Source organism: Cyanistes caeruleus, chromosome 20 (assembly GCF_971803275.1).
Source record: "Cyanistes caeruleus chromosome 20, bCyaCae1.hap1.1, whole genome shotgun sequence".
Taxonomy (NCBI): Eukaryota; Metazoa; Chordata; class Aves; order Passeriformes; family Paridae; genus Cyanistes; species Cyanistes caeruleus.
The window spans coordinates 6,852,252-6,877,627 of NC_141720.1; the positions used below are offsets into that span (position 1 = coordinate 6,852,252).

At 54.7% G+C, this 25,376-nt stretch overlaps 1 protein-coding gene across 2 annotated transcripts; it reads right to left on the reverse strand.

Moving 5' to 3' along the window:
• Positions 1-224: 224 nt before the first annotated feature.
• Positions 225-23,793, reverse strand: SARDH (sarcosine dehydrogenase). 2 transcript variants are annotated; one of them, XM_086858832.1, is made up of 22 exons: positions 23,273-23,793; positions 23,094-23,201; positions 22,164-22,461; positions 21,318-21,496; positions 20,682-20,861; positions 20,216-20,339; positions 19,929-20,029; positions 18,700-18,804; positions 18,185-18,314; positions 16,137-16,223; positions 15,931-16,021; positions 14,045-14,186; positions 12,447-12,530; positions 11,719-11,832; positions 11,072-11,210; positions 10,445-10,558; positions 8,558-8,705; positions 7,725-7,818; positions 3,452-3,614; positions 3,040-3,208; positions 2,437-2,572; positions 225-1,570 (listed from the first exon to the last, which is right to left on the reverse strand). In XM_086858832.1, the coding sequence occupies exons 3-22, from the start codon at positions 22,453-22,455 to the stop codon at positions 1,445-1,447; spliced, it is 2,718 nt and encodes a 905-aa protein (XP_086714958.1). In that variant the 5' UTR covers positions 22,456-22,461; positions 23,094-23,201; positions 23,273-23,793; the 3' UTR covers positions 225-1,444. The 2 variants fall into 2 exon arrangements, with proteins under 2 accessions (XP_086714958.1, XP_086714959.1); XM_086858833.1 differs by having other exon boundaries at positions 23,094-23,198; positions 23,273-23,336.
• Between the last annotated feature and the right edge of the window lie 1,583 nt (positions 23,794-25,376).

Here is a 25,376-nt window from a genome sequence, read left to right on the forward strand (position 1 = left end):
TCCTTCCCAGCCACCTCGGGTGTAAGAAAAACCTCAGGTCAGAGCACTCACTGCACACCAGGAAAGGTTTTTTAAAGCAAAACCTGATCTTGCAGGCACAGAGCGGATGCCTGGCTTGGCAGGGAGGCAGAATGCTCCTTCACTCACAACAGGACCACAGCCACCCCCTCCCCTGCCCTCCACCTGCCAGAGGCACGGCAGTCACCTCCTATTCAAGAGAAAAATTCATCTCAATCTTGTTTTTTAATGTTTTCAGTAAAACCAAAGCATTTCAGAGTTCACTCTCTTGCCCATGGCGCTCATGGCACAAGGGCAAGGAATTGAAATCAGCTCTAAAGAGGGTTTGACCCAAGCAAACCTAGTCAGGGGAAAAAAGGGGAAGAGCAGAGAGTGAGATTATTTCTTCAGGCGGGTGAAAGCTTCAGCAGAGAGCCTGGCTAGGGGACCAGAGCAAGGAATAGTGATGGGGAGCTGCTGCTCCTTCCCTTCAGTGCACACAGTGTGTGTGGGAGGGCAAACCCTCCCTGCTGCCCCCAAGGCTGGCTCTGAGCTGCCAGAGGCTGCAGGGGTTTGAGCTCTCTGCCAGCCTCCCCCTCTCTGTTGGGAGCTAAAAGGAGCCACCTCCAAGGTGACCTTTGGGAAGATGCCACAAGGGACCAGGGAGCTGCCAGCAGATGGGGCCAAGGGTGGCTGTGGGGACAGTGTTCCTGCTGGCCACCAAACACCACAGCCTGTGCCACCAGCAGCCCAGAAAAACCCCGGCTGCCCCATCCCTGGAAGTGTCCAAGGCCAGACTGGATGGGGATTGGAGCAAACTGGGACAGTGGAAGGTGTCCCTGCCCATGGAACCCATGGAACGAGATGGGATTTAAAGTCCCTTCCAAACCAAACTGCTCCATGATTCTGACACACCATCATGAACAGCAGAGGAGAACCCACAGCGTGAGCCTGGGCAATGACCCTGAACTCCTGCCCCTTCCCTCCTCTGTCCCCACCCCAGCAGAGTCCCCAGGGCACAGCCAGGATGAGGTGACACCCATGGGAGTGGGGACAGACTCAGCAAGGGACCAGAGGAACAGCAGGTTTGGAGGCGCCAGCTGTATTAACACCAGACTTAGCTTTAAAAAAAAAATTCATTTCCAGGCAGCACAAAACTACATTTGGGGGGAAAGAGTTTCCAGCAAAGTCACTTCACATGCAGTGAGACCAAACACTGTTTGCAGGCCAGTTAACCCATGGAAAACAATTATTGCTGCAGTGGCACCGCTTCGCTTGGGAAATAGAGCATCAGAGTCTTTGGACTTTTTGGGATCTCTTCCTCCTCTCTAATTCGACCCACATTGACTTGCCAAGTTCCAGGCAGAGCAGTTGCTCTGGCAGCTGCCCCCAGCTGGGCCCATGGGGCAGGAATTCAGGCAGCAGCTCCTCTCCCTCTCAGCAGCCCTCAGTAAAAGCCCTTCACGCGTTTGTTGTCGGGGTCGAACGGGGACTTGGTGTGAGCCTGGGCTGGGAAGGTCACTCCCATCCGCTCCAGCTCGTAGCTGCCACTCTTCACAAAATCCAGGGAAACCTGTGAGGCAGAGCCATGGAAAAACCCCAATCAGGTGCCAGAGTCCCAGCTCCATCCCTGGGCAAGCTCCACACATCTGCTCTCTGCAGAAAACCCGGCTCTGCCATCCCAAGAAAGGAGGAAGAGAACTGGTAAAAGCACCCTATTTTCTTTAAAAAAAAAAAAAAATTCAGTGTTTGAAAGTTTTATGTTTCTTTTTTTTCCCCCTGTGGAGGTATACAGTAGAAAAAAGGGAAAAGGAAAGGGGAAAAGAAAGGAGAGGGAAAAGGGAGAAAGAGAAGAGGAAAAGGGAGAGGAAAAGGGAAAAGGGAAAAGGAAAAGGGACAGGAGAAACATTAATCACTGGGAGAAAAGTGGGTTCCTAGGGACAACTGGCCCACAAACCCACTTGCCTTGGGATTCTTGCAGGGATGCAGGATGAAAAGCCAAGGCAAGCAAGAGCAGGAATCACAGCACACACAGCTCTTGGCTGGCACAGACAAGGACCCTGGAGATGTCACCCCAAGCTCTGTTCCCACAGCACACTGCTTAATGAGGGCACCTGACTGATTATCCAGGAGTCTCCCAAGGTTAATTAAGAGCCTGCCCTGCTCCTATTGGTCATTGTTGTCTACAACATTAACTAATTTACTATTGCAATTAAATATTTGGTTGCACTTAACACTTGAGGTGGCACTTGAGCCATGCATGGACCTCACACAGTGACAGTGGGTGACACTTTGCCACTGAGCTGTGACATTCCTCCCCCTCTGGGCTGCACAGGGCAAGCACGAGGGAGCTGCTGTTCCTTCTCCCAGCCAGGGACAGCGAGGGCTTTGTGCCACTGCAGGGAGGGAGGCAGAGCCATGCCAGGGGTCTGCACTCACCGGGCCCCCCGCAGGGTCACGGATGTAGCCGTAGGCGATGGTTTTGTCAATGGCAAATCCAAAATCTGCCCGGCGGATGTGGCCCACCACCTTGCCGTCCCTCCAGACCGCCTCCAGGCCGAACATGGGCACCTTCCTGCAAGGCAAGGGCAGAGCTGCCACAGCAAAGCCCCTCCATGGGGCAGAGGGGTCTGGCTCTGCCCCAGGCCAGCCCACGTGCCAGGGCTCCCACTGCCCACAGGCTCATTCACCTCCCCGTGCTGAAGCCAAAGTCCCTCCAGCCCAATTTGCAAAACCTCCCGCTGCTCTGGCAAAACAAGATCAACCCCCTCACGCTGCTTGCAGCTCCCATTAAACATCCAACAGGGAATTTGCAGTGGGATTCAAAATAGGGATGGAATTAGAGCCAGCAACTGAGCTGGCTCTCACCCAGCCCCACGTGTGTCCAGGTGTGGCACCTGTGAGCACCCAGGGCTGGGTGGGCTCGGAGCAGGTGCTGCCCCAGGGGTGCTCCTGGCGCTGGGAGCTGCAGCACGGAGCAGATCCAGCAGCTGGGATGTAGATCCAGCAGTAGCTCTGCAGAGCAGATCCAGCAGTACTCACTCCTCTGTGGTAAAGCACACCAGGCGGCGGAAGATGCCCTTGGCTTTCTGAGCCTCCACAGCCTCCCGGCCCAGGAAGGGGATGCTGGACTTGAGCTTGCAGGTGAAGGCCAGACCTGCTTCTAGCGGGGTGTCATCGGGGCGCAGGTCAGCGTGCCAGTGCCTGTAGCCTGCAGGGAGCAAGCACAGGTCACCAGGTGATCCCTGCACAAAGCACCATCCCTGCCCCCCTGACACCCTTGGTTCACTCAGCCCTGGATAAAACACCCTCGAGAGGAGCCCCCCCAGCGGAGTTCTCAGCATTCTGAGACTCTGCCACACCTCCAGTCACACTGAAGCTGAGACAAAGCTCCTTGCCCTGGTTACCCCGCTGGAGGAAAAGCAGAGAGTGCTGCTGGAAGGAGAAGCAGGACCTTTCTCGATGCTGAGGCTGTCGATGGCTCTGTAGCCGGCGTTGGTGATGCCGTGCCGGGCTCCTGCCTGCATCACTGCCTGGTAAACCTTGACACAGTCAGCCCTGGGCACGTGCAGCTCCCAGCCCATCTCACCCACGAACGACAGCCTCATGGCACGAACCTGCAAAAGGGCACAAACAACCCTGAGCAGCTGGGCTGTGCAGGCTGGGACAGGCCACACTCTGCCATGCCAGGGGAAAAGCCAGCTTTGCCTGGGAACCTTGTGGGAACCTTGTGGTGGAAGGCAGTTCTGTGCTCTCCTTTCTTGCACAAAGACAGGGTCAGAGTGAATTTCTCATCTCTGGACAACATCTCAAACCTGGCTACCATCTGTGCCAGTGGGCAGAGGGGGCTGCTGGCTATGGACTCCAGGGCTGGGGTGAAATGTGGTGCTCCAGCTCCAGCCAAGCTTTTGTCTCCCTCTGCTGATCCACTGAGACAGGGATGCTGGTCCCCAGCAGGGCTGGCCTGCTTTTGGGGCACTTCATGACTGCTGTCCCTCCCACAGGGATGTTCCGTTCTTGGACAGTGCTCCCACAGCAGAGGCACCCAAAGGCAGGGGCAGAGCCCCGTGCCCTGCCCCATGTCCCACTCCCACCAGGAAATGCTCAGGTTTCCCCATGGAGACCGTGCCCCAAAGCTGTGCTGACAGATTAGCTCCACACCAAGTGCAAGAAGCTCCAAGGAGGAATGAGCAGACCAGCACCAGGGTCTCGGTGCTTCTCCAGGGAAGCGTCATTCCCGAGGATGCAGCCTGGCTGCAGTCCCAGGGAACAGGCTGCCCTGCCTGTGTTCCACCAGCTTCTCACCCAGGCAGCCCTGCCTGCAGCCTCCTGCTGTCCCTCTGAAACATTCTCCATTCCCAAAGCTTTCCAGGCCAGCTGGGACCAGCCCAACTCAGACACCTTCCCTGGAGACAGCCCTCGAGTCTGAGCTGCCCTTCCCTCTGGTTCATCCCAGAGTATTTCTCCACTTCCTCGCCCACAAAGCCCCTCTGGTTCATCCCTTTGGATACACATCCACCCCAAACACAGAGCTCACTTTGGGGGAGAGATGAACTCCAGAGGTTCACTCTGGATTATGATCTGTCCTGTTAACAAAGCCACTTCCAGCTCAGAACACACTTCCAGGCTGGTTCTGGTGGCCTTGGGGCTGGCCTGGCCATGCTGGCTCTGGGTGAGGTTGGGGCAGAAGCTGCATTTTGCCATTTGCTGAGCTCTTATTCCAAGCAGAGGCGGTGCCAGCTGTTCTCTGTAATCACAGGGACAAATGCAAACAGACACCAGCAGCTGCTGCCCAAAGCAGGCAGGAGTGCCCAGGGGCTGCCCGGGCTCTGTGCTGCCAGCCTGGCCAGAGGGCACAGCCAGGAGCCCAAATCCATTCCTGCTTCCCCTAGCACAAAAATCACATCCTCAAGCAGAGTTTAGGGCAGGTTGTAAGAAGCCTTAATCTCTGCAATAGCAGTGGGGAGGAGGAAGGAACACCTGGGATGGGGAATTTATTTTGAGGCTGCTCCCATCCCTGCCCTGGTCCCTGGCACAGCCCTGCAGCGAGGCACCAAGGCTGGCAATCCCTTCCCCAGGAGCATGGGCACAAGGGGCTCAGAGAAGCCTTTTCCTCTACACAAAGGTGTCATCTAGTTAGGGAACAGCAGAGATGAGGCTTCTGCATGCCAGCTTCCATCTTCATTGCAGCAGGAGATGCTCCAGGGATTGACAGGCAACTTCCTGGCTCATTAACCCCGTCTGTGACTGCTGCTAAAGTGCTCTTTACAATCAAAAGCACTCCTGGGAGAAACTTCCTCTCAAAGCTCCTGGGGAATGGGCATCTCAGCAAGAGCAGTGCCCCACAGAAATCAGGTAACCCTGGAAAACTGGGGTGTCAGTGACCAGCTTGGCACAGGGAGGGGTTGGGGTTGTCCCCACGTGTGTGAAGCCCAGGCAGGATTCACATCCCACCACAGAGGGGAATGCTAAGGCCTGGACCCAGCAGCTCTGCTGGATTCCCATAGGAACATGTCTTTCAGCTGGAGCTGTGAAATATCAATTTCTGGGTTTTTCTGCAGCAATTCAAAAGCATTCTAGGTATTGTAGACAATGAAAACCTGAATTTTCCTCTGTCTCCAGCAGTGAGATTCAAAGGGGGACCTTTCTCTGCTGTTCCATACAATGAGAGACTCTATATATAAACTCACAAACCAATCTATAATTTCCAGAGTCGTTAACTCGGCTGGAACTCTCCTTTGACTCCAGCTGATTTTGTTCAACTACTGAGTTAATGCAGGCAAATCTCGGTGATAACTTTTTTAAGATGCTGGGTTCAGTTTAATCCCCCTGGAAAGTGATTATATCATCAAAGGCTTCAGCCTGCTGCCCTGAGAAATCCTCCCACTCTAATTCTAGCTTGGTTTGGGATCCCTGGTGTTCATTGTCCAGTGGGAGAAAGGAGACCTGAAGGGTGGCCCTGGCAGCAGGCAGGGTGTCCCCTCCCAGCCCACAGCCCTCAGGCAGGAGATCTTTTCCCTGTCCATCAGGGAATTTACCCACCAAAGAATCCTCAAAACTTCTGCCAGCTCTATCTTCCTTGAAGGAGTGGATTATTTATAACAAACTTGAAGTGAAATGCAAATAAACTCATCGTGCCCGTGGAGACAGGAACATTTCTACACCTTTCCCAGGGCATAAGCAGATTATTACAAGATGATATCAGTCTGCTACAGGCTGACAAGGAAGGGTGTGGAGAAGATTAATGGAGACTGAAATCCAGCACTTTGGACAACCTGCACCTGTGGATTGGCTTTGAAGTCCCCCAGGCTGTGGTTCCCCTCCGAGGGACACTGAACTCACCGTGGGTTGAGTTGTTGAGCACCCAAAGCCCAGGGTGCATTGATGGCAATGATTGGAGATTAATCTGAATTGGGCAAAGTCTGTGTCTCAGTTAAACCACCTTAAGGCCTGGCCAGGTTCTTGCTCACAAATCAAGATGCTCTAATTTGATTTAGCAGCAATCCCTTCAGCAGGCAGCTGCAGTCAAATTAAAGCCATTTTAATTCTGAATGAAAAGTGGCTGCACGTGGCTTAACCTGATTTCTTTAACATCCAGCCTGCTGCAGGCTCCTGAATCTCCTGCTGCCTTTTATGAGATTTACTGCTTCACCTTCACCTCCTTCATCCCCCACCAGGCACCAAAGAGCCAGAGCGAGTCCTGGGCATGGTCCCTCCTCTCAACCAGCTCATCCAGCAGCAGAGGGATGCTCTGGCCTGCCCAGGTTTGCCATGGAAAGGAGAGGGTACAAATTCCACCCTCTCTTCAAAGTGTCTTTGCAGCCATAGGGATATTTCACATGGGATAAACATCACTGAGAAACCAGAGTTTCTCCGGGAAACCTTGCAAAAGCTTTTCCCCAATAGCCAAACTTGCCAGCAGCAGGTTTTCTCAGGACATTTCTCCTTGGAGAAAAATGACACTTCATGGCCACCAACTCTTCTATTTAGGGTGTTTCAAGCAGGCTCAATCAACAGCTCCAGGGCATGTGTGAGCCCTGAAGCCTGGGCAGAAGCAGGATGATCTGTGCCTGTATAGGAAGCTTAGGGCTGTCAGGCTTCTCCTGTGATCAAACACAGCAGCTCCCAGGCTGCCCAGTCCCTACTGCCAGTACCTGACAAGCTTTGCATTAAATTGTCCCCATTTTTGTTATGAGGAGGAGGAAATAGAAAGTGTCTGGAGTGTCAGGTAGATCTCACCCCCAGTGCTCGCCCTAATCCACGGAGGTATCTCACATTCCTCTAGCATCGCTGCAAAGCCATGAATCATCTTGTCCCTTCCCCAGGCTCAGTGGTGTGACAGTGCTGGGAGGGCTGGGAGGGCAGGATGGCACCTGGCAGGCAGTCAGGGAGGGAAACACACTTCTCTCACTCTGGGTTTTCGCCTTTTCCTACAAAAACCACATCAAAACCTTTCTGCAATAAAGCGGAGGCAGACACATTCCTAACAGAGGGGGATGGCACAGTTTGCCCAGAGTGGCTGTGGCTGCCCCATCCCTGGAAGCTTCCAGAGCCAGGTTGGATGGGCTTGGAGCAACCTGCGATGGTGGAACGTGTCCCTGCCCATGGCAGGGGGTGGAACAAGAGGATCTTTCAGGTCCCTGACAACCCAAACCAGTCTGGGATTCTCTGCTTGGCTGGTGGGTGCACAGAGCCCAGAACTCCATTTTGGAGTGGCCCCTTCCTACCTTGCATCCTGCAGCCGTGGTGATCTTGTGTGTGGAGAAGGGGAAGGCCTCGTTGCTGAGGTCAGTGTCAAGCACTTCTTGGAGGACAGCACGGCTGTGGGGAAACAGCAAAATGGGAGCAGTGAGGGGACTCAGCCTGCCTTGAGGGTTATTCCCAAAACTTGCTCCCTCATCTTGCTGGCAAGACAGACTTCTCACTCCAAAGAGGAGCTGAGGTGGGAACCTCAGAAGAAATTTCAGTTCCGTGGAAAATGGAGTGATACCCCAGCCAGATCAGCACTTGTCGTCATGGGGCTCACACTGACCCCTGCCCAACACGGGGACCTGCACCTGAGGCAAACCTCCCTCCACCCCTGCATCCCTCCCTCCATCCCCGCATCCCTCCTTCCATCCCTGCATCCCTCTCTCCATCCCTGCATCCCTCCTTCCATCCCTGCATCCCTCCCTCCATCCCTGCATCCCTCCTTCCATCCCTGCATCCCTCCCTCCATCCCTGCATCCCTCTCTCCATCTCTGCATCTCTCCTTCCATCCCTGCATCCCTCCCTCCACCCCCGAGTCCCTCTCTCCATCCCTGCATCCCTCTCTCCATCCCTGCATCCCTCCTTCCATCCCTGCATCCCTCCCTCCATCCCTGCATCCCTCCTTCCATCCCTGCATCCCTCCCTCCATCCCCGCATCCCTCCTTCCATCCCTGCATCTCTCCTTCCACCCCTGCATCCCTCTCTCCATCCCTGCATCTCTCCTTCCACCCCTGCATCCCTCCCTCCATCCCTGCATCCTCCCCTCCACCTCTCTACGGTTGGGTTGCAGGGAGGAGCCCACACTGATCACCTCAGAGGGCCCTGGATGCTCATCATGCCCAGCTCCTCCGAGCAGTCGAGGAGTTTGCACTGGAATTTCATGTCCTGCAGCACGGTGGTGATGTGGGACCAGTTGTGCTGAGCCACAGCCCCACCGATGGCCAGGTAGTATCCATCCCCTGGAACACAGCCCCGGGTAGCCTTTCAGAGCTGAGAGTGCTGGGCTGGTTCTGCTCTGCAGAGCCTCAAGGGCAGCCCTGAGCCTCTCCAGCTTGCCCAGCTCTGGGTGGGGACTGCAAATAAAGGGGTGAGGGGATGGGTTAAAGAGTAGTGGGATTAGGGAAGGCTTTGGTGCTCTGCTTTTTGTGGGGCTCAGCACAGTGAAAACCAAATGACCCTTAACAGTGAAAGTCTGTGAGCATCACAAGAAAAAAACTCCTTGAGACCAGCAGCAAAAGCATCTGCACTTTTGTCCCAGTACAGAACAGACCAAGGATGGAAGGAGCTACAGCTGGAAGCAGAGAATGCTACAGTGACCAGCCCATAAGCAGTGTGGGAATTGTACTGCATACAAGGAAGAATTTCATCTCTTCAGTAATCCTGGGTGGAAAAATCCCCAGGGATGGTGTTTGAGAGCTGATTAATATGTAATCAATCTTCCCTCTGTCTTTCCTGCCACTACGAAATTGCTCGCTGGTATTCTGTCATAATAAGTGCAGCCACCTACTGTAATTGGAAAAATAGACTTTGCTGTGATTAAACTCCTCCAGCGCCCGACAAAGCCTGCAGCTCTGCCAGCCAGTCCCACCCTGCTTCCTGTGCCAGTGGCCCAGACAGGAGGGGAGGATTCTCCCATAAGGGAGGGAAAAATCACTGGTACCCCCACGCTGCTAGGACGAACATGGTGAGGTTGTCCCATGGCACGGCTGGAGTGACACAGCGTGGGGCCAGGGCTCTGTGACACCCAGTGCACACCCAGTGCACACCCAGTGCACACCCAGTGAACACCCAGTGCACACCCAGTGCACACCCAGTGAACACCCAGTGCACACCCAGTGCACACCCAGTGCACACCCAGTGAACACCCAGTGCACACCCAGTGCACACCCAGTGAACACCCAGTGCACACCCAGTGCACACCCAGTGCACACCCAGTGCACACCCAGTGAACACCCAGTGCACACCCAGTGCACACCCAGTGAACACCCAGTGCACACCCAGTGCACACCCAGTGCACACCCAGTGAACACCCAGTGAACACCCAGTGCACACCCAGTGCACACCCTGTGCACACCCAGTGAACACCCAGTGCACACCCAGTGCACACCCAGTGCACACCCTGTGCACATCCAGTGCACATCCAGTGCACACCCAGTGAACACCCAGTGAACACCCAGTGAACACCCAGTGCACACCCAGTGAACACCCAGTGAACACCCAGTGCACACCCTGTGCACACCCAGTGCACACCCAGTGCACACCCTGTGCACACCCTGTGCCTGGCCAGGCCTGAGCTCAGCATCCTCCTCCTCCTCCTCCACAGCTGCCTAATGCCATTTCTGCCCCCAGGGCTGCTCTGCTGCCTTTCAATCCCCCTTCATTGCAGCTGATAAGGATTTGGACAGAGGTCAGAGGCGCCAGCCGGGGCTGGACAAACCCAATAACAGCGCTGAGCCCCGGGGACAGGGGCCATAATCAGGTTACAGGGACCAAAGGATAGAGGTGGAAAAAGACAGGTGGCTGCCATTAGGAAAATGCAATCAGCCCTGTGCCTGCAGCCCCGAGCTGCTGGAACAAACCTGCCCAGGATTGGAAAAGCCTTTGTGTGCATTGACACGGCTGAAAAGGCTGGAAAGCCTGGGAATTCAACTGTGGGAGGGTGGACACAGGCAGAGCATCCCCTGGGTTTGGGTTTTACCTTCAAAAGCAGGGGCCAGGGGCGAGCCCTGGGTCCCAGGGCTGATCCTGCTGACGGTCAGGTCGCTCTCCACACCACCCTGCTGGTTCAGCATGCAGGTGTACACGGTGGAGCCTGCGGGAGACACAGCCACCGCTGCCCATCATGGAGCACAGCAAAATGTGTCCCTGTCATCATGAAATCATCCTCCTGGCTTTGCCCTCGCCCACCCTGGGGGTCCCAGCACTAGCAGGGGGAAAGGAACGATGATTTTTTTTCCCCCTTTCCTGTGTAAGGAGCTGAACTTGCATCCTTAGAAATGCCACAAGCTGCTTCTTAGCCTCGGAAAAGAGGACAACAAACCGCAGCTGGCAAGGCTGTGCTTGATTTACTTCAGCACCCATGGCACCTCCAGATGTGAGCCACAGCTGGAGCCAGAGGGAAACCTCCCTCCTTCATCCCCGAGCTCGGAGCACTGAGCCCCTGTGTAGATGAATCCAGACTGTGGCGAGGACAGGGAGAGCAGCCTCTCCCACACACTTCTCATACCCTCTGCAAAGGCAGCACTGAAAGGAAAAGCCAGTCTGGGTTCCCCTGGGTGGTTTTGGGGTGAGATTTCTCCAGCAAAACGAGGAGCTGAGCCTGTACCTGGAGCCTTGCTCACATCAGCACTGAACAGCCAGTCTGCTGCTTTTGTAGCATCAGGTCCAACCAGGTAGAATTTCCCAAAATAAGACATGTCGAAGAGAGCCAGGGCGTTCCTGCACGTTAAACATTCATTCCTGATCTGCAATTAAAGCAAACACGGCTGAGGCTGAGCTCTCAGCCCACAAAGGGAAACACAAATTAAACCATTTATGTAATGGGGAATGATACCAGGACGCTCACCTGGTGCCTTTAAAGGCTTCAAAATGCTCCTGAAAGAATCAGGTATTTTCTGGAGTGAGCCTGACAGGCCATCCCAAGCCCTCGATCCCATTCCTCACCTCAGTAACTCAGTGACAGTTATCATTAATAACACCCAAATTTTATCAAATTGAATTTTTTCCTCCAAGCTGGTCTCAACACTTCAGGAAAGCAGCATTATAGCTCCCATGGCCTCTCTCCTGAGGTTTCTGAGCATGGGCTACACATTTCCATTAATATTTTTGGGACATTTTTTGCCGCTTTGGAGCTTCCCCTCCCTCTGAGCATCACTGAGTCTCCCCAAAGCAGTGACAGGGCACAGGTTCTGCTGCCTCCAAGTCCCCCAGCTCCCTGGGAGTTTTGGCAGGGCAGGATGGGCTGTCACTCACGATGTGGTGGTGAGGGGGGAAGTCGAAGGTGTACTCGTCCCCTAGCAGGCGGTTGTAGGTGTAGTCCCTGTGGCGCTCGTGGCCATAGGCACCGTAGTAATCGTAATCCAGGACCTGGGGGAGAGGTGGGAGCATGGGGACAGAGAGGAAGAGGACCTGAGGCTGAAGCCAAAAGACTCCTTGTCATATTCAGCCCACTCCTGGAGAGATGGCTGTGGTGGTGGGTCCCCACCCTGGCATCCCTGCTCACCACAGGGATGGGGTCCCACCCCAACATCCCTGTCCATGTGGATGGATCCTCACCCTGACATCCCAGCCCTCAGGGGTGGAGCCTCACTCCAACATCTCAGCTCTTAGTGATGGATCCCCATCCCAAAATCCCTGCCCTAAGTGATGGATCCTCACCCTGACATCCCAGCCCTCAGTGATGGATCCCCATCCCAAAATCCCTGCCCTAAGTGATGGATCCTCACCCTGACATCCCAGCCCTCAGTGATGGATCCCCATCCCAAAATCCCTGCCCTAAGTGATGGATCCTCACCCTGACATCCCAGCCCTCAGTGATGGATCCCCATCCCAAAATCCCTGCCCTAAGTGATGGATCCTCACCCTGACATCCCAGCCCTCAGTGATAGATCCCCACCCCAAAATCCCTGCCCATGGTGATGGGTCCTACCACAGCAGGTCTCTCCAGGCTGAAGACCCCCCCAAACCCCGGGTGTTCTTACCGGGGCTGCTCCCCCAGGGCTGAACCAGCCGGGTCTCTCCCAGCCATGTCTCTCCTGGAAAACACAGCCCTGTCGCAGCAGCTCCTACGCAGAAGAAATGGGAACAAATAGCTTTTCCTAAAAAAGCCCTTCCACAGCTTTTTGAGCAGCACTCAGGCTGCCCTCCTCGAGTGAAGATGTGGGCTCAAGACCAGACTTGTGACCCCCTGGCTTTGGCTATCAACAGCCAAAATCAGCCCTGCAGTTTGTCTTTTAAAACAGTGTCAAACCTAAGAATTGCCTGATTATTGTACCCCTCAGGCAGGATATTTTCCTCAAGGGTAGTCAAAGGGCAGAGCCACAGCCTGGATGTGCACCCCAACAAAACCTGCACTAGGGTGCCCTAATTACTGACCAAGAGCTGGTGTATGCAGAGAGCAAGATTCCCCACCATGTTTACAGAGTAATTACATAACAATATTTAATATTTATATGGCAACCTTCTCATCCCTCCTCTGTGCTCTCAGGAAAATCTCTCTGCACGCAATTAATTAGGGATCCATTAAGACATTTTTGTTTGGAGCCTGAGTTTGGAAAATAATAGATTTTGTTGAACATCTCAGAAATCATTCAGTGCCTATTTATAAAACACAGCACATGTTCTGGGGATGCATGGATAAATACCAGCCTGTCAGTCAAGTGGGCATCGCTTTTTAGATGTGCTCTTAAAAAATAAATTGCATCCTCAGTGACAGAAAACAACTGAGCTGTCAACCAAACACCGGGGGCTGGTGGGCAGGGGTGTCTGTTTTACTGCTTGAGCCTCTGCCCTCCAGTTGGAAGAGGAATGGTGTGATGCCAATCACAGAGAAGCAGGAATGGGCTTGGGAAATGTGGCTTTGCCAGGACTGGGGCTGGGGCAGGCAGGGGGTGAGGCTCTGGTGCTGGGTCATGCTGAGTGTCTCGAGGAATCTGGGGGGTTCTGAGCTGCTGGTGCAGCTGGGAATTGGTTTTCTCTCAAGTGCTGCATCTTGAGGGTGTTCACCTATGGATATGTGAGTGAAGAAGGGGCTGAAGCAGGAGGGAGCCCTGGCTGGTGGCTCCAGGGAGCAAAACCACTCAGGAGGTGCTGGCACAACTGCCTCCACAGAGGCACATCCCTCTTTCCACACCCCTCCTTGTGCCCCAGCCTCACTCCACACTGGGAGATGTTGTTCTGGGAGAAACTGCTGCTGAATTGTAAGCAGGACATGGTGAGCAGGGACAGGAGATTCCTGTGAGCATCCAGCATCCTCAGCCCTCTCAGATGGGATGCCCCTGCCCCTGGGATGGACTCAGCCTCAGAGCTCTCCTCTCCTCTTTCCCCTTGCCCAGTGATCATCACCAGGCTCTCAATCCATATCTGCTGAGTTAAATATCATGGGAATTCTCAGGCTTTCTACCATTAAGCTGCCCATGACCCCAGAACCCTCACAGCGAGCTTTGGCACCTGGCAGGGATCTCCCCGGGATGGATGGATGGATGGGAGCACAGAGGTTTTGGGGAACAACACAGCCGTGGCCACTCCCTTGTGAGCTCCATTTTGCTGCTGTGAGGGCCAGCCTGTGTCCTGTCCTCACCTCGTGCAGGGGGTCCTTCCTCACATTTCGTCCTGCCAGGGGCTCATCGTGGGGGAAGACGACGGAATAGTTCTTGGCGTAGGACTCGTGGCTGCGCTCCTTGATCCAGCGGTTGTTGTCGGTCAGGGAGTGGTGAAACCTCCTGGAAGGCAGGGAGATGGAAACATCTGGATAAGCCCACCAGCTCATGGCCTTCTTGACCAGACCCAGGTGTAGATGCAGCTGCTGGTGTAAAATTGCTCTCTGTGCTCCAGGAGAAGGGGAGCCCAGCAGGGCTCAGTGCTGGCCATGCTGACCATCGGACCTGCAGCCCCCACTGAGCTCCCAGCCCCACCCCAGAGCAACTGGGAACAGAGGACAGCCCTGCTGAGGAGGGGAAATGGAAAAATAAAATTAAACTTGAGGTTAATTCTGCCCCAGTTCAACAGGGGACCAGGCTCAGGGCACACCCAGGTTTAAACACAGCTCTGATGAGTGAGCGAGCCCTGGATATTCCTTATATTTTTCACTCAGTTCTCCCCAGGCTGAAATATAAATAAACCCCAAATTATTTTCAATTCATCTGAAGTATTTTCATCTTTCAAACAGAAAATCTCCTTGAAGGAATGAGCCAGCTCAGCCCACAGTCAGGTTGTTAATCCCAGAGATGTGAAACTCACAGGGACCAGCCTTGGGCACAAGTGGCACCTTTCCCAGGGATGGAGAAAGGGAACCAGGCAGGGCATGAAAGACAAAATGCCATTTCTAGGGACTTTCAAAATGATACTTTCAGCTTCCCTCCTTGCTGGGTAGGTGCAGAGGAGAAGCAGGACATGGGGCTGAGCCCTGCAAGGAACACAAGTGATGTTCCCCAAGAGTTGTGAGAGCAGCTGCCTCTTCTGCTGGCAGAAGGTGACACATGGCATGTCACCAGCAGCCCTGGCTGCCCCATCACCAGTGAGCTGAAGTTTTGACAGCAGCAAGCGGGCAACAGCTGCCAGATGAAATATTTACAAGCAAATGTTCTGAGAGGATAAATATTGAAATGTGAGGAAAAGGGAGTTATTTAAAGAGGAGCTTGGTAATTGTCAGCAAAAGGAGGGAATGGGACTGACAGCTTGATGGCAGGGCACAGGGGACATGGGAGATGCTTGGATGGAAAACCCCTGGCTGCTCTGAGCAGGGCTGGGGTCCCTTGGTGCAGGTCAGGGGGGGCTGTGCTGGTGCCAACCCCGTGCCCAGCCTGGCATTTCTCCATCTCTCCATCCCCATCCCCAGCCCAGCTGGTGAAAGGGGACAGCTGGAGGCATCTCCCCTGATCTCTGCAGGCCCTTCACTCCCACAGCCCACTCCAGCATGGCATTTACCAGCTTGGCCACTAAAGTGACGTGAGATTTTCAAAGCTTTGTCCCCTAAAAGGTGATTGCTGTCACAACAGCCCTGTAAGAAAGCCCAAACCCAATCAAAGCCAATCAAGCAAATCAAAAGCAATTACTGAGCCAACATCTGCACAGCCACAGCTCCCAGCCTGGGTGGTGCTGCAGAGGTGGGCTGAGCTAATCTTTGTGCTGTTGAAATCATCCCCCCCATTATTAACTTAGAGGATTAGGCATGGCACTAATTGAACAACAAAACCCAAATGTAATTACCCAGTCCTTCCCCATCATGGCCATCTCCTTGTGTCTGATGGAAGTTGTTTGTGTGGGAGGGGAATGAGGCAAATGAGACAAACCCCATGCGTACATTCATTAAAGCCGCTGTGTGTAATTGGCTCCAGCTCCTTGGAGGGACACAGCCGCTGCCTGGACACCCATCCCCGATTCCAGCCCTGCCTTGAAAGCATCCCCAAGGAGCACCAGGGATGAGGGATGCCCGTGAAGGGAGCTGGGGCAGTCAGGGTGACTTGCCTGATGTCGTAGCCGTACATGTCCTTCTCCGGCCGGCCGTGGATGATCCAGTGAGCCAATTCCCTGCCGCAGCCACCTCCCAGCATCATCCCTGGGGAGCAGGGGAGGATGCAGACAAGGCCAGGAGGCCAAGCCTGGCTGTGGAACACCAGGATCTGCCTGGGATCCAATGCCAGCAGGGTATGACCCCATCAGGTCTCACTTACCAGCGCTGTTGAAGCCGCAGCCGAGGAAGAACCCTCGGACTTCCGGAGCTTCTCCCATGAGTGGTTTGTGGTCGGCTGTGAATGACTCTGGAAAACAGAGAGGGGATGTACCAGCAAAGCCAGGACATGGGGATCACACACTCTGGGGACATATCACACACTTTACAAACTGCTTTCCTGCAGCCTCCTCTCCTGACCTCGTCCTGAGAGGTCAGTGGGGCCAGAACTGGACCAACACCAAGCACTGCCCAGCACAGGTTTTTGGAGTTAGGCTGAAAATTTGGGAAGCAAAATTAATTCCCCAAGAGAAGGTGCACGAGGCACTGTGAGGGCTCTTTTTCCCTTCCCAATCCTCCAGTTAAAGGGGCTTCACTCATCTGTTTGTTGCCATTTTAACATCTGGGCCCTATTTCCTGATGGTGTATTCCACCTTCCTCAATTCCTGCTGGGAAATTCCAGCACTTCAAGTCACTTGGTTCAGCTGAGGGAGGGCTGGGGATGTCTCTCCTGTGCTCACAATGTCTCCTGCTACCAGTGCTATTCCACAGGCCCATCAGCTGTGGAAATCCCTCTACAAATCCTCACCAGGGAGGAAAGCAAAGCCCCTGACAGAGGTGTGCAATCCTCCTCCCTGTTTGATGGTGGTCCGTCCATCCATCCATGCATCCATCCATGTAAAAGGAGAGAGGGAAAACTGGGTTCAGTGTGGTCTTAGCAATGCCCAGTTTGTTTCCCTTGATCCCAGTGCTCCAGAGAAGGCAGGAGCAGCTCCTCACACGCTGAATATCCCTGCACAGATGTTCCAGGCTGCAAACTCAGGGAGTTAATGGAGCAACAGCCAGAGCAGCTCCCCTGCCAGCAGGGCTGACTTTGCCCTGGGACAGGTGATGAGGGCTCCAGGGACCTTGGCACAGTGACCACAGCAGAGGGGACAAAGCCTTTGCCATTTGCTTCAGCCCAGAATGACTCAGCTGCCACAGGCTGCTGCTTTCAACTAAGAAGGAGAAAAGGAGGAGAGCTGAGCCTTGGAAAATGACATTTTTGTACTACAAAGTGGAAACATTCATCTGCCAGCAGCCAGCTCTGCTCTGCTCACACTGCAGTGCAATCAAACCACTGGACCCAGGGCCAAGGTCTCCACCTCGTGCAAGTCATGTTTGATCTGCTGCAGGGCACGAGATGTGCTCTATTTTCCCCTCATACAACCCAAAGAGTTTCCCTCCAAGTGCCTCAGCACAATTACAGTTGATATTTTAGTGAATTTTAAGTGCATTTTAAGGCCAAACCAAGTGTGCAAGGCTTGGGCTCAATGTCTGGCACCACCTCCAGCTGCCACTGCAGGGATGCACCAGACAGCCTAGGATGTAAATCTGGGTAAATCCAACATCACTAGACCAGGAGCAAGCAGAAAAAATAATTTTAGAAGATAACACTGGGTAGAATAACAGCCACTGCTTAAAAAAATCTGCCCCTTAAATTTCTAGCCCAGCAGCCACAACATCAGCTGAAAACCCATTCACTCCCAGACTGGATCAAGGCAATCAGCTCCCCAGGGAAATGGTTTTAAACTGAAAGAGGAATAATTGAGATTATAAGAAATCTGTAAGCTTGTAAGAAATTAGAAGTTATTTACAACAAGGGTGAGGAGGCCCTGGCACAGGGTGCCCAGAGGAGCTGTGGCTGCCCCATCCCTGGGAGTGTCCAAGGCCAGGTTGGATGGAGCTTGGAGCAGACTGGGATAGTGGAAGGTGTCCCTGCCCGTGGCAGTGGAGCAGGAATTAGATAATCTTTGAAGATCCCTCCCCAGCCAAACCATTCTGTGAGCCTCTGAATGTGTGATTCTATTTCTCCACCCAGGCTAGGCCTGGAATGCCACCCCTTGGAAGATGCCATCACTGCAGCCAGACCAGCAGCAGTGTCTCTGCATTCAGAATTTTTCTTCTCCCCAGGTTATAAAGTTTCCCTTTGGCTCCAGCAGGATCTGCAGAAGAACCCAGGCACCACAGTGCTCACCACAGTGGTCACCACAGTGGTCACAGCCACACTACCTGGCCCGCAGACAGTGGATTTAATTCCTGTTTTCTCCAGAACTGGCACTCTGTTGACAGCACCTTCAATGTGCTGCATGAAAACATCCCAGTCCAGGTCAAAGAGGCCAAAAGCAAATTTTTCAGACACCTGAAGGTGAGAAACAGGAATCAGGGTACAGAGCAGAGGATGGCTGATGGTCTGAGGCTGCCTCACCTCTGGCAACCTCGGAGAAGATAAATCGAGGCTGCATTGAATCTTTGGGATTTTGGGGTTTTCTTGAACAACCCAGACAAATCTGAAGTCTGAATTAAGGATAGAGGGAAGGGCACAGCAGCTTCTGGCTCTCCTGTTCCCTCTGCACTGCGTATCTGTGCCACAGATGGCCCCAAAGGGGAGATGCTCCCCTCTGCTTTCCCCAGCAGCCACCAGAGGTTGGTACCTGCCAAATGCGGGGGCTGAATGTTCACTCCTCTGAGGTGGCTTCCCTGGAAACATGCCTCATTCCCCCAGAAAACCTCCCAGCTCCACTCACCTCCTCCCAGAAGATGGGGTTTGACTCATATCCACCCACGGAAAGGGCATCGCCTTGGAGACGGAGATAGACCGAGGCGTCGTGATCACGAACGTTTGGCATGTTCTGAAAAACGGGGAGGGGGAGTGCAGGGGTCAGAGGAGGCCAAGAGCCATGGGGACACACCCCTAGGGCAGCCAGCGAGCTCCAGGGCACAGGGTAGGCACCTGCAGCAAGGACATGAAGCTGGGACATGAAGTGGCTCCAGGGGTGCTCCCTCAGCACCGAAATTTGGGCACCAAGAGGAAAGCGTTGGCTAACCTGGCTGAACCATGGGCAGAACAGCTTACACAGACACCTGAGCAGCACTCAGGGGTGTCCTGGGGACAGGGAACAGCCCCTGTGGTTGATCCTAGCTCAGGAATCATCACTCCTCTGCCACCCGCCTCTGCAGGAGGATGCAGGAGCTCAACACGCAGGCAGCGGTGCACGAAGAATGAGGGATTTGTTCTCGTGAATAATGGATGGGGAAACATTTAGATAACACTGAAGAATCGGTGTAGGGCCTACTGCAACCCGTGTTGACAAGTGGAATTAAGTGGATTGAGCAGGAGGCACCGAGCTGCAGCCTCTCCTCTGAAGGTTTTCTCACTGTGAACGGCACAGAGCAGTTCCTGGGACAGAAATGCAATCATGGACCACGGCACCTTTTACAACGAGGCACCTCGTGCTGAAAGGTCAGGCACAGACTGTGTCAGCAGGATGGAAACTAATTAATGTGTCACCCTGAGAGCGCTGGGGCCTGAGAATGATGCCTCCTTCCACTCCTGAGCAGTTCTCCACAGCCAGATGGCAGGAACAGATTTATTGGGGCAGTTTAGAAACGCTTGGAGAGCTCCACCTCTGCCTGCCAGGACTGGGGCTGGCTCACAAAGGGTCTGGGATCTTTATGAATGCTGCTATCAGACACCAAACCCAGAGATCCTGAGGAAAAACTAATTATCCTGCCAGCTGTAACCTCGTTAAATATTAAATCTGACTCTGTTCGGGGTGGTCTGACAGCCCTGCTGAGGGTGTGTGCACACCCCAGAGAGCAGAGCCTGGCTTGGCAGGAATGAGGAGGGTCCCCCATGTCTGGGGTGTCCCTGAAAGGGGCAGGGGTCTTTCTGCCTCTGCAGCAGAACCTAACCCTAACCCTAACCCTTGTTCCCCAGAGCAGAGGAGCCGAGTTTCAGCTGCACGGGACTGACCTGGATGCCCTCGATGCGCTCGGTGACCACGTAGGCGTGGTGCATGGCCACCAGCGGCACGTGCACGCCCGCCAGCCGGCCCAGGGCTCGTGCCCACACTCCTGCAGAGACAACAAACCTGTGCTGAGCTCCTCTCCATCCCCCACATCCCCACACAGCTGCAGGGGACAGCCACACAAGGGACAAGGGCTGATGCAGGATCTCCTCCTGGGAGGAGGAGGGAGCAAAGCCACCTGTGAGCTGTGGCTGCTCGTCCCACGCCTTCCCCTGTGCCCTGTCCCCCGTACCTGCACAGTTCACCACACACGGGGTCTGGATGGTCCCGTGGGCTGTCTCCACTGCATGCACCTTCTTCACCCCAAAATCATCCGTTCTCACCTGGATGCCCGTGACTGGGCAGTTCTCGATGATCTGGTGGCAGAGGAAGGGTGGCAGAGTCACAGCAGGGTCACCAGGGCAGGGGGACAACCCACCTCACCTGACATGACACCCCCAAATCTGGGAAAACTGAACCCAGGCAGTGTTCTGAGTGCTGTCTTGCTCCTGAAGGTCTTTTTTCCCACCCTCTGTTTTCTCTGGATCTCAGGATTCCTGCCAGCTTTGTCACTGTGACCCAACCAAGAGGACAACACCCTTCTTGGGAAAGACCCAAATCTGCAGGAGCAGCTCCTCCACAGTGGGGAAGGAGAAAGTGAGGAAGGCAGAGGATGAAACCAGCAGGCATTAATGAGTAAATTGCTAATTAAGAAGTACCGTAGCGCCTCTGGCAGTTGCTGCTCTGGCGAGAGTGGAGCAGGTGCCAGCGGGGTCCATGGTGCCATCCTTGGGGACGTACAGGGTGCCATAGAGGTCATCAATGTTCATCAGAGGGTACAGGTCCTTGGTCTGTGACGGGGTCAGCACGTGGGACTCCACACCGTACACCTTCCCCAGCTGCCAAGGGACAGGAAAACCAGGAGCTCAGGTAGAGCAAAAGCTCTGTTCATCACTTGCTGCTGAAAAGCAGGAGCAGGAGAATCCCAGGACATGTTGATCTCCCAGACCCCAAATCCAGCACGGGGTGATGCTCAGATTTCAGCAAATACGGCCCTATTTTCGAATTCAAGCTGCCTGTGCAGCTTGAAAAATGATGCTGCACAATGGGGTAAACTATGCTAGCTCTATTTAAACAGTCAAAAATCTGAGGCTGGATTTAATTTGGCCAGCTTTGGAGGAGTTTGACAGATCATGGCTGCCTTATGCAAGTCAGGAGGCTGCCCTGGAAGGGCCACTTGCTGCTCTCCAGGTGGGAAAGCAGCGAGGGATTCATTCAGTGACCTGGGGGCTCCACAGAAACACCCCCTCCCTCAGCCCACCCTGCCGGGGACACTCCCCAGGGCTCCTCCCTACCGACATGAGCCTTTTGTACTCATCCAGGCGCTGCTTGTTGGAGGCGATGAAGAGCCCCCCGTTCTCCAGCCAGCCCGTGTGCAGCCCGGTCTCGGCCGGCAGATCCCGGCTGACCACATCCCTCGTGTGTGCCAGCAGCTCCACTTCCACATCGCTGGGACGCAGCTGCCACAGGAGACCTGCGAGGGGACACGGTGGCACTGATGCTCTGTCACCTCTCCATCGCCCGGAGCGGGATGCAGAGGGGGTCCCCAAGAGTCCTGTGTCACCCTGAGGGGGTCCTGTGTCCCCAAGTGTCCTGTGTCACCCTGCGGGGGTCCTGTGTCCCCAAGTGTCCTGTGTCACCCTGAGGGGGTCCTGTGTCCCCAAGTGTCCTGTGTCACCCTGCGGGGGTCCTGTGTCCCCAAGTGTCCTGTGTCACCCTGCGGGGCTCGTGCTCCATCTCGTGGATTTGTGGGAATGCTACAAACCATCGGTTTCTGTTCTTTTCAGGTGTTAAATGAATGGGGGAAAGCGGATGGACCGCTAAAAGTGGAAAGAAAAAAAAAAAAAATAAATAAAGTTTATCTAGGCTGCCTCCCTGCCGAAGAAAAGTGGCTTTAAAAAGCGGGGGGGAGCTGTGGAAATAAAGTGTTTCCTTTTCCTGCAGCCACATGATTCTTGGGGGGGAAAAAAAAGGAAATCTGGGAGATGTCTAAAAAAAAATGATGGGAGAAGGAAAACCAGAAATTGTCAGCATTTACAGCCCAAGCTCTGGCCAATGGACCCGTCCCCAACAGCACATCCCAAGCCACCAGCATCCCTCTGGCCACCTGGGCAGTGCCCAAAGCGTGCCCTGCCGCTCACCTGCCGTGTGCCAGGTGGTGCCCGACGTCAGGCGGTCCCTCTCCAGCAGCACCACGTCCCTGAGCCCCATTTTGGCCAGGTGATAGGTGGTCTGGCAGCCCAGGCTGCCCCCACCCACCACCACCACCTGTGCCGAGGCTGGCGGGGGCCGGCTGGGCTCGCAGGGACCCTCGGCCTGCAGCGTCTTCTGGTACGGGACGCTCTTCTTGGCCGTGGGGCCCCAGGAGCTGCTGAAGGGCCGGGCACTTCTCCAGGGGGCTGCTGCCCGCCAGGCACGGCTCATGCAGGACATCTCCACCTGCAAATCCCCAAATGGCCTCGCTGCATCCCTGGGCAGCTCCTCTGCTCGCCTCGCTGCCCATCGCTGGATGCTGGGCAGAGGGTGAGCCCTGGGGCACATCCCTGGGCAGGCTGCTGGGATCCCTGTCCGGCAGGGAAATAAATGTGTGTGTGCTCCCAAACACCCTCCAGAGACACCCCCTTAAAAAGGGGTTTGGGAATTCCCAGGGCACGGTGACCCTGTGCTTCCTCAGCCCACTTTCTCTGCCCCCACTAGAGAAACACAGGAGCTGTTTGAGCACAGAGAAGGTGCCAGTTCTGCTCCTTATCAGAGGGTGGGGCAATCAATGGCTGCTGGGGGAGAAACGGGGACAGATCCTGCCTGTGAACACTGTGTGGGTCCTGGCTGAGGACACAGCTTGGGATTTGCTCCTGGAACAGATTTTGGGTGCACACGAGGGGTGTGGTGGGGCCAACACAGACCCCTCTACACAAACCACAGCCATGGCCTGGGTCTGCCCTGGGCATCACCCCACTGAGACCCCCTGCGTGCTGCCACACAGCCACCACAGCACCCACTGTCCCCCCACTGTCCCCCCAAGCTTCAGACTCCCACTTGGAATTCCTGTGACAGCCCATGGCACCACTCACCAGCAAGGCTCGCTCTGGGCTGGCTTTCCCTGCTGGGATGTTGTGGGGCCCCCTGCCTTCCTCTGATGCTCTCCTTCTCCTCCTCCTCTTCCGTCCCCTTGGCCCCTGCTGCAAAAAATATTAACCAGCACTTGGAGGCGAGCGGAGCCAGCCTGAGCAGAGAGAAAAGAGGGACTCACCTCCCTTTGTCACCCTTCTCGTGGCTCTGCTGCTTCCCAAGCAAGACAAAACGTCCAGCAGAGTGGAGAAATTTAAAACAGGCAGGAAAACGCTGCTTTTCTCCCCGGCTTGGTGCCCAGCAGAGAACAAACAGCCCAGCTGGAGCCAGGGGGACTCGCAGCCTCCCGGGCTGGCTCAGTGCTGGCTGGAGCTGTCAGCTGAATGCCAGAGAGCAAACACGGTGAGGAAAGGCACCATCTGACCCTCCTGCTGCAGTTCCCATCGGCTCCAGTCACAGAACAGAGTTAAAATTTACACCTCTCCTAAGCCAGACCCGAGAGCTCAAAGTGAAGGTGGCAACGCCAAAAAAGAAAGTTAAAAAAAAAATAAATTAAATTTGAGTTGGGTATTGAAATAAGGGTTTGATTTAGATCTCTAAACCTGAAGGTTTGTTGTTCCTTCAGCTCAGGGCTCACCCCTGGAATTAGGGCCTGTTGGGGCAGGATACAGAAGTTCTGCTGCAGGGCCTCGTGCCGGTATCTCAGGGCAGCACAAGCCAGGGTGGAGTCAGGGTTTGGCTGGTGGCTGGGAGGGATTGGGGTCCCATACAGCATCATGGTCCCCCAGACAGCATCACCCACGCCTGCAGAGCTCTGAGCAGCCATGGGATGGGTTTTTGGGGGCCTTTAAGCATCCAGCTGAAGTGCAAGTGCCTCTTTTCTGCTCCTCAGTACCCAAACCCTCTGCTCCTGCCTGCTGGACACCCTGTGGTACCCAGTGTGCATCCAAACTCCCTCAGTTTGGGAAGGGTTTGAACAGGAGCCAAGGGGTTCCCTTATTCCACCTTTATCCCCTGTCTCCAGCAGCATTTTAACTCCTTCTCCCAAAGACAAAACCGGTTTCTCAGTTTTACACAGACAGCCCCAATTCATAAGGCTTCCCCATGGACTAAATTGCTCAGAATAACCACAGAGCTGCAAACAAGTCTAAACTCCTGTTTGCAGTGGGGTGTTTCTGTTTGACAGGCCAGAACCATTTCATCAGCATGTCCAAATTATAAATATGACCTTTGGCTTAGACCAGACCTACAATACACAATACAATACAAGCCCAAGTCCACTTCAGCAGCCTGAGTCCTTCACCAAGCTCAGGATGGACAGAGGGGGAAGTGGCAGCTCCTGCAGCCCCTCTGAGCCCTGATGTAACCCCAGAGCAGGAATGAGGGGGTTTTTTTTTTGGGATGGTCAGTCCAGTGTGGAGGGAGCATGCACAGCTCCATCTCCCCCTGTAATTTTTAAGTTAATTCTAAAATTGAGCAGCACAGTGGTTCAGGCACCAGCTGGAGTTTTCTAGGTCACAGCAAACGTGGTTAATGCAGGGCTGAGCCAGCCAGGCGTGCTGCAGACTGTCAACATTTCCTCTGCCACCTCATCAGAGCTGTGGGCTCAGCTCTGCCCCACAGCCTCAGTCTGGGCAACACCAGCAGCACCTGACCCTGAACCAAAAGCACCCAGATCTCAGAGTCCTGCTGGGCAGAGCTGTCCTGAGCTCTCCTCTTGGCCACCCCCTGCCTCAGTTTCCCCAGCTGATGGTGCAGCCATTTGGACCCTGTTTTTGTGATGCCCCAGGCTGGGCTGGGTGAGCCAGAGGGGCACAAGGAGGTGGCCACGCTCTGGCTGGTGGCCACGGGGCTCAAGGGGCCAGGGGAGGTGGCTGTTCCACTGGGACAGAAGCTGCTGCTGGCAGAGGGCAGCCAGCAAACACAGCCACCCCACGCCGTGTTTGCTCATGGGGGATTTTGTCAGCAGCTGCCCTTGCTGGGGGAAAATCAGAGTAATAAATAAGACCCCGTGCCTGGAGTGTCCCCCCGCTCCTGGGACAGGCCAGGGGCTGCACAGGGCTGGAGCCAGCTGTGCTGGCTGGAATTCATTCTCCTGTTAATGCCCCTGGAATGCTGTTCCTGCTCTGGTTACTGCACCTGGCCATGGCTGGGCAAGCTGGATCAATGCCCCATTTATTCCTGAGCTGGCAGACCCTGCATTGGAGCAAGCCCCAGGAGAAGATTTTGGCACGAAGCCGAGTGAAGCCACTGAGGAGGGACACACCTGCCAGCCCCAGCCACTC

Coding starts and splice junctions, on each gene's coding strand:
- SARDH (XM_086858832.1), bottom strand. CDS start 22,455: ATGTCCTGCATGAGCCGTGCCTGGCGGGCAGCAGCCCCCTGGAGAAGT. Junction 20,862..21,317: donor AGTACAAAAGGCTCATGTCG/GTAGGGAGGAGC, acceptor GTCCCTTGGCAG/CTGGGGAAGGTGTACGGTGT. Junction 10,559..11,071: donor TGATGTGAGCAAGGCTCCAG/GTACAGGCTCAG, acceptor TGTCTCCCGCAG/GCTCCACCGTGTACACCTGC.